Consider the following 8,856-nt stretch of genomic DNA (forward strand, 5'->3'; position numbering starts at 1 on the left):
TTAACTGTTAGGTAAACCAGTGCAACATCACTATAAAAGCTGAGATTCTCCTTTGGCAACCAAATACCCAGGGAAGTTAAGTTCTTTCAAAAGCTGCAGTAACAGTGAATCGCCAAAGGGAAAGAATGGATGAATCAGACACATCTGAGATGAAAGAGTTTGGCAATAGTCATAAAAATCTAGGAGGATGCTGTATTTAATCATCAAAAGGAACTCATGTGCAGCATAATTCTTTCCGATAGGTCTCTTTATCACACTGATCCTAATCTTCATGTCACATAAGGAAGTACCTATTGCTTCATAGACACATCGCAGTTTACACGGCTTTTTCTCTCACAACCTTTATCATTGTGGTTGTGTTTGTCACTAGACATGGCAAACATTAAGCAACGTATCTCTAATTTGGTCAAAATAATCCTTTTGCTTTCTTTTTCATGTATCAAGGGAGCATTATGACAAAGGTATAATATAGCCCCTATGGATACAGTTTGGAAAAATGCTAGAATGAGAGTATGTTAAAAGGACAACTGAAAAATGTAGGCAAAATAATAGGACTGCAGTAGTTATTAACAAAGAGGAAAACAGAAAAGAAAAATCCTCATAAATGAGAAATATAAAAGCTTAGATGCCAGGGATCCTAAGCCACAAATAGCCCTGGGGTTCACCAACTGAAAGCATTTGTGTTAAAAGAATAAGAAAATGGAAGGTGACCTCTAAATGAGAACTGTCCCAAGAAGACCATGCATGCTGGTGGTTTTCAGTCACCTCTAGGTATTCACTCTCCATCTGCTGCCATCCCGTAAGGTCAGTGAGGTCACCTGCCTCAACTGGCTTCTTGATCAGTTTCTTGTCTTTGTTTCGTTGGACTTCGCCAACAGAAAGAATCAGCAGGTAATCAGAGAAAAGACAAAAAGGGAAGTTGGGGTGCTTGGTCTTTCAGTGCTCCTTCTATGGGGTTGTGCTGGATGGCTGGGTTCCTGAGCTGCCTTCTCCATGTAGAGCTCTCTGGCCACAGCTCCAGTAATCCCTGCCCCCTGCACTATCCATGTAATTTTATAGAAAAGGATGCACCCACACCTTCGAAAACAGTGTTCTTATCACGTGCTCCTCAAGTTGCTCAGCTTCAAAGTGTACCTACTGTGGCCTGCTGGGCCTCAAGGTCACTTAGGCTATTTAAAAGGAACAAACATTTCTTCTGACCTCTTGCAAAATGCTTCTCTTATGCCGCAAAGCAGTAGAAACTTCAAATGGCTTTCATCACACACACACACACACACACACACACACACACACACTCTCTCTCTCTCTCTCTCTCTCTCTCTCTCTCTCTCTCTCTCACAGCAGCAGCAGCAAAAACACAAAACAAAACCCCTTTTCAGCTTCTGTGCTTAAGCAGGTACATTTTGACTAAATGGAAGATACAGCCATGTGGGCTAGGTCAGTGAAATGCACAGTATCAAATATTTTTAAAATAACAACCATTCCCATTAACTAAGTAGAAGTGACACTGTTGGGCTGCAAGATGTCACCTCACCTCCTTTGCAGATACTGGGGTAGAAACAGTCAGGAAACACAGTTCCAGCCTGATATGCATCCCGGTGCTCGAGCAGCAGCTGAGAGGAAAACACAGGGTCAGGGAGGCAGATAAACGAGCTGGGCACTGCAGAACCCATGGCCCCCAACCAGGAGACCCCAGCACCGTGAGGATGCTAACGGGCAGGCAGTCACAAACAACAGAAATTCATTTGAGATCCAAATGCTACAACACAAGACTCCAGGTTCTTTCCTACCAGACAGGATAATTAGGAAGTACCTACAATCACTTTTTTAAAAAAAGATTTATTTTTATTATTTTTTTATTGGAAAGGCGGATATACAGAGAGGAGAGAGAGAGGAAGATCTTCCATCCGATGATTCACTCCCCAAGTGAGCGCAACGGTCGATGCTATGCCAATCCGAAGCCAGGAGCCTCTTCAGGGTCTCCCACGTGGGTGCAGGGTCCCAAAGCTTTGGGCTGTCCTCGACTGCTCTCCCGGGCTACAGGCAGGGAGCTGGATGGGAAGCGGGGCTGCTGGGATTAGAACCAGCGCCCATATGGGATCCCGGGCGTGAAGGTGAGGACCTTAACCACTTGCGCCACCGCGCCAGGCCCTACAATCACTTTTTAAAATTTTTCGTAATGCAGTTCCTTAAGCTCAGGAATTTCCTTTTTTTACCCTTGGTGCTACTGTTTTTCCCCCTATCATAATGCAGTCCTTCAGCAACAGCCACAACGCCATCATTTTATTTCAGTGTATCAGGACTACATTTTGTCCCCATTATATTCTGTCCACTCAATAGAATAGGATTTCCTTGATGCTACTTTACTGACCCAAAGCTGGCTGGTGACAAGAGGATTCACAGGTGAGAAAAACACAGCTCTATGTGAGGGCTCCCAAGAGTCCATGGACAATGGCTGTCATCTTTTCAGGTTCCAACTCTAAGAATGCAGATAGATAACATCTGTATGTATACACTCCCTTAGCATCACCACCTGTGGTCTACCACAAGATTAATTCTTTTGTGCTTTTAGAATTACCATAAATTTTGTTGTTTGAGATCACATTTAAGAAGTATTTGAAAGGCAGCTCTTAGAGAGGAGAGACAGAGGTCTTCCATTCTCTGGTTCACCCCCCAGATGGCCACAATAGCAAGAGGTGGCAGAAAAGTTTTTTAAATACATACACTTGGAAATACATTTAATGCAGGCCTGGTACAGTACCCTCATAGATAAAGTCCTCGCTTTGAATGTGCCAGGAACCCATATGGGCACCAATTCGTGTCCCAGCTGCCTACTTCCCAACTAGCTCCCTGCTTGTTGCCCAAGAAAGCAGTAGAGGATGGCCTAAAGTCTTGGGACCCTGCACCTGCGTGGGAAACGCAGAATATGTTCCTAGCTCCTGGCTTCAGATATGGCTGGAGCTGAGCCTTGCAGCCGCTTGGGGAGTAAACCAGAGAATGGAAGATCTTTGTCTCACATCCTCTCTGTATATCTGACTTGCCAGTAAAGGTAAATGTATCTTTAAAACATTATTTAATTCCATTAACAAGTTAAAAATTAAAATGTCAATACTGTAACAAAGTACCAACAGTACCTATGGAATTGCCAAAGATGAAACAGAAAAAAGTGTGGAAGCAAACCTGAAGATAGTTTTGAAGAAACTCAGTTTGAGCATTTAAGGCTATTTACCCTTGTGATACTGTGTCTTGAGCTCCCTCCACAGTTCTTGATCCATAACTTCCAAGACCAGCCATAGAAACTGGAATTTCTTGAGGATGGTGCCATGATGTATTAAGTTAAACATCCACTTGTAGCACCTACATTCCATTGGGTGATAGTCCATGTCCTGGCTGTTCCACTTCCTATCTAGTTCCCTGCTTATAGCCTTGTAAAGCAGCAAAGGATGGCCAAAGGCCATGGCCCTATAACCACAGAGACCTGGAGGAGTCACTGGGCTCTTCACTTCAGATTGCCTCTGCTCCAGCCATTTGGGAAGTGAGCCAGTGGATGGAAGATCTGTCTTCTCTCTGTAAATCTACCTTTGCAATAAAAAAATACATATTTTTAATCCTAGATCTCTCCTCCCCAAGACAGGTCTGAGAAACATTACTCTTCCCCTGCCTTTTTTTTTCTTGGTGTTGGCCATGGGAAATGCACTGACCTCACTTGTCTGATGGGCAATTTAAGACCCCCATTTCAGGAACAGACCCTGCCCTATTCAAGGGAGGATTGCTGCATAGCGATGGCAAGAAGAATCCGAACAGCAGGAACTGGCCGAGTTCACCCAGTCTTTGGATTGCATCCCTTTCATCCAATCACATATTGACACAAATGTTCATGCTCTAATCATGTCTAAGCAATAAAGAACTTTCCATAAGAACCCCAAAGGATAGAGCTCAGAGCACTCTGGCAGCTCATTGCCCTGCACCTATGTGGGAATCCTGGAAGCACTTCTGGTTCCTGTCTTCCAGCTTTGATTAGCTATTATGGCCATTGCAACCATTTAGTAAGTGAGCCATTGGATGGGAGACTGTTCTCTCCTCATTCTAAAAATTCTGCTTTTCAAATAAAATTGAAATGAAGGCCAAGAATGGGATGATAGTGCTATTTCAGTGCTATTATGTCCTAGTTAAATTCTGTAGGACAACATCCTTGTTTTTAAGGACTACCAGGTGCCAAACTGACTAGCTAGCTAGTCTCAAATGGTTCAGGGTAAGAGCACTACATACAAAGGGAGAAGATGAAAAAACAAACACGGTAACCAATCAACAATCGGGCAAGCTGTACAGAAGGAATATGCATATTTGTCCTAATTTCAACTTCTCTCTGCTTCAATGTGTTTGGAACATATAGTAGATTCTATTATCCTGCCTTCCACACTGTGTTGTCCAGTAATAGTCCAATCCAATTCAGATTTCATGAAAAATTTCAACTTAACTACTCTCAGAAATTTTAGGAGTTAACTTTGTCCCAACAAGCTATTCAATTACAGCACAAGAAATGATGCACATAGTACAAGTGGATTGAACTAAAGGCGGCTAAAAGTGACCCAGACTACTCTATTGTGAATTACCGATTCATAAGATCACCCTTCTCCTGGTAAAGTCATTTGTGTGCAATAGTTACAAAAAGTGGAAAATAATTTTAATTATAAGCTATCAAAACATGCCATTTAAAATATTTTATATGCTCCTCATAACTAACCAATTAAAATTAATATTTAACATTTAAAGCATCTATACTTTATGCATACGTAAAACTTTCAAGGAACACATGGGACTTGGGTGGGAGGGGGGAGACAGACCTCTTTAACTCATAATATTTTACAGATATAAAAATTGCTTCCAAAACTGACCATTTACTATGATATTTCTCAGCAACAACAAAGGAAAAGTAATGCCCCCAAATAGAAGAAAAAGTCAAGCTTTATACCTCTTTGTAGTTAATATGCCCTTCTGGAAGGTGGACAAACTCCAGAGCTCGGTGTCCTAAGGAAAGTAAGTCAGTCAGTTGAGTTCAACTGCAGCTGAGAACAGAACTTACTAGAGACCATTTTCAAAGATACATAAATTCAGTTGTCAACTGTCATGAGAGCAGGAAGTTTGTTCTCACTTGGAATCTACATTAGGCACAAAGATTTACACAATATTTATGCTCCAACAATCCTCATACAGGTCAAAACTGCTTGGTGATTTAAATCTTCAGCTGAATTAGTTCTATGATCCTGAGTGTGACTCCAAAAGTCACTTAACCACACTGTTTCAGTTCTCTCCCATGCAAGATTTATAAATAACTATCATGTGATTTCTGCCATTCTCACATGAAACTGATGAGAACTGTGACACGCACACCGACATAGGAGAAGTGCAAGAACCAAACTTATCACCAGTTTGCCTCAGAAGTCAGAGGGGAAACCCAGGCATGGGTTTGAGCCACAGACCAAGTCAACAAACCCCCAAGGTTCTGCAACATCGGACCAGCTCTGGGAGGTCAAGTCAGTTCAACAGGCCCCCCCTCTCCTAGTGCTGCCCCCACCAGCCCTCATCTTAGACCTTAATGGGGAGGATAGTCAAAGGGATGGCTTTTTCTACTGTACATCTATCCAAATTTTACATTCACAAAATAAAGATATCCAACCCACTGCCATTCCATGAACAGGACTGCGAGATACCCACACATGGGGTCCCCACATGGACAGCAGTGATGTCTACACCCCAGCCAACCCACACATTGGGTCCCCACATGGACTGCAGTGATGTCTACACCCCAGCTACTAGAGGAGATCAATCCTAATGAGCTTATGTCAACACCAACCTCCCACTTTGGCCTTTAGTGAGGAAAAAGTGAACCAACAGGTTTCTAAAGTCACCAAATGTTGGGAGGTCTCAGGATTTTTTAAAAACAGAAATAAAAAAAAAAACAATTCTTCAGAAATTCCTTTGATTAGATTCACATATGTCTATACCTTTGTAGGTAAGTGAAAAAGTTCATAGAAAATGTGTAGTATGAAGTAGCTATGCATGAATTTCTAAAATTTTTTGAACCAAAATAAACATTTTTGAAGTTGATCTTGCTAGGACCTTTCTGAATTGCCTTTATACAGGTATCTTGAAATATCTGTTAGAACCTTTATTTGGTAGCTCCTGAATAAAGTCAGTTACCTGACTTTATTAAAATTTAGGTAGCATTTTCAACTCAACATTAAAAAGTTGCCTGCTTCCATTTATGTTTTGTTCCTCTTCAACTACTGTTAGTTTCACACACAGCATACAACTGGGGGACCCTAGAACTCTGAGCAATTCAACCTTTCACTCTACAGGGGACCAAGAGACACAGCAAATCTTTCAGTCCTACCTCTGAACTACAGCACAACTGGAACGGAGTCCCTTCATCAACCAATGTGTCATGGAAAGAACATGGGGACCAGCTGACAGGACACATAGTTTTAGGGAGGCCACCTGCAAGTCAGCTGTAGGATCAGTCTTTTCAGCTGCAATGTGAGAGGACTGGGATCTACACCACTAGTGTCCTAAGATGGTGTGCCAGTGACTATCCACATCTACTTGGCATTCACAAGCCTTCACATTTAATCTGAAATCTTGTGATTCTCTGGAATTCCCGAGAATGGAAGACACTAGCATTGATTTTAAACTAGAGAAAACTTCCCAGCATCAGGTGTGCCTGAAGCTAATCAGAAGATTGCTAAAGAATATAAATATTTGGGACTGGCCCTGTGGCACAGCGAGTTACACTGTCACCTTTGAACAAAGATATAGCGAGTACCAGTTAAGAGTCCTGGCAACGCTACTTCCAACCTAGCACCCTTATGTGCCTGGGAGAACAAAGGAGAATGGCCCAGTTTCTTGGGCCCCAAACCCATGTGGGAGACTTAGCTGGAGCTATGGGCTTCTTAGCTTCAGCCTGGATCAGTCCCAGCTGTTGCAACCATTTGGGAAATACCCCTCTACTACTCTGCCTTAATAATCTCTTAAAATACCATCTCCGAGGTAAGGGTAGCTTCTTAATGTTACAAACTGGTTCAGTTCCCACATGTTAGGAGACTTAACAAGTTACTGCATATCCTTAGTATATGAACCAAATTCTTTGGTTCAGAGTAAATCTTAAGTGTTCTTACCACACAAGCTAAAATTCACTATGTAATGAGACATTGGTCATCTTAATTATGGCCATTTCACAACATATGAAAAACATCAACTGAGCTCATTTGTCAATTGTGTTTCAATAACTTTGGGGGAAAAACATTCAAAATCTGTTTCCATCTGCCTCTACCCAGATCCCTCTGCCTTTGCGCTGGGGATCAGGGGCACGGGTTTGTAATCCACCCCTCCTAGCTCAATGGACATCTCCAACGCAAACTCCTCAGTCAGGCAACCTGCCTGAAACAACGACCTTCAGATTCAGACCCTCATTCCCAAAGCCACATATGACCCCCTGACTTGGGAAGGCCTGTCCCTGGAAGTGAAGGGGAATAAAAACACACCCTCACTTCTACCCATATTCCACCCTTTCTCTGACCCATTCTGTCAGTTCTACTCCACTACAACATTTCCTTCACCATGTTCCTCATTCCCCACCTTCCCACCCCAAGAAACACTCAGGATCCAGTGCTCTAAGGGACACCAGCTCTGCTGCTTCCCTCCCCTGAACTCCCAGCCACCAGCTCCCGTCCTGAGTGCTCCCTATCACCACTTCCTCCCTCCCCCAGCATCAAGCAGGGCAAACTATCAAACTCTGCCTTCGTGTCAGCTGGCAGATTTCTTGTCCTCTGTGTAACACGAGGCCCCAGTACTCACCGATTTCTACGTGTGTTGAAAGGCCACACGGCGACCCCAAGGAGCAGGTGGAAGCCAGCAAAAGCAGCAGGGCAGGCCACTGGCGGACTACAGGCATCTCTCACTCCCTCGGGCACCTCGGGATGAGCTGATGCAGAGTAGAGGCAGCAATGTGGCTCCGCGGCCAGGCCAGGCCCACTGCTTTCCCTCTGTGCAGATCACTGACAAAGGAAACCAAGTCTCATCACAGAACACGATCGCTTTCCAACAAAGTCCACTGTCCAACTACTGTTGAACCTCACCAAACAGCAAACAAACTGCCTGTCAGGAGAAAAGAAGCAAGTGACTGAGTTCTCCGAGTCTCTAGCTAGAAGCACAGCACTTTCTCACAGAGGTTTTCCTTCACCTAAAATCCGTGTGCAGATACCAGCAAGGCTGCTCCAAATCGATCTTGCTTGCTCAAACACAGACTTACCTGTGCACAGCAATAGGAAAACACACATCAAAGAGCCTCGCCTCCCCAGGGCGGATGCTTCAAGTCCTTTCCAAACACCAGTCGCCCTGCTTCTGCCGTCTGCCAACCCCGGTGTTGGGAAAGCTTTTATGGTGATCAGCTGGAACCGACTTCTCTTCAGTATTTGGCAACAGATACTAACACGTGGATGTGATTACACAACAGCAGCTACTCCTGGTCAGTTCCCTCCAGCCAAGCTATGGGACTCTGCCACCTGGAGCCTGTTTGCAGGGTCTGACTGCGGATTCTTGCGGCCCTCGCTGATGCTGAGACCCCCAGGAGGTACTGGGGCGGGGCAGACTCAGGGCTGAGAAAGAGGATCTGAAAAAGCTAGATGCAGAAGGTCCTTGACACGAAGGAGCCTGTCTGCAAGGCTTAACCTGCAGGAGGAAATCAGCTTTAAGTTATGTGTGGAAATGGTGGGGCTGACACGGCAAGCAGGAAGCTTTTCAAAGTGCGGGAGGAAGTGGCATTCATTCCCCAGGTAAGTCAAGGATGGTGATTTGAGA

General features: G+C 44.0%; 1 protein-coding gene across 1 annotated transcript in view; it reads right to left on the minus strand.

Moving 5' to 3' along the window:
• Positions 1-8,402, minus strand: part of GPLD1 (glycosylphosphatidylinositol specific phospholipase D1) — a 62,533-nt gene extending 54,131 nt beyond the window's left edge. Inside the window, exons 1-4 of the mRNA XM_040967555.1 lie at positions 8,309-8,402; positions 7,855-8,154; positions 4,973-5,028; positions 1,535-1,613 (exon numbers count right to left, since the gene is read on the minus strand). Of these exons, the coding sequence (XP_040823489.1) occupies positions 1,535-1,613; positions 4,973-5,028; positions 7,855-7,951 (232 nt within the window). The 5' untranslated portion in view covers positions 7,952-8,154; positions 8,309-8,402. The remainder of the gene's footprint in view (positions 1-1,534; positions 1,614-4,972; positions 5,029-7,854; positions 8,155-8,308) is intronic.
• Positions 8,403-8,856: the final 454 nt, after the last annotated feature.

This window comes from Ochotona curzoniae, unplaced genomic scaffold (genome assembly GCF_017591425.1).
Source record: "Ochotona curzoniae isolate NIBS_2020 unplaced genomic scaffold, NIBS_Ocur_1.0 scaffold_461, whole genome shotgun sequence".
Classification (NCBI taxonomy): Eukaryota; Metazoa; Chordata; class Mammalia; order Lagomorpha; family Ochotonidae; genus Ochotona; species Ochotona curzoniae.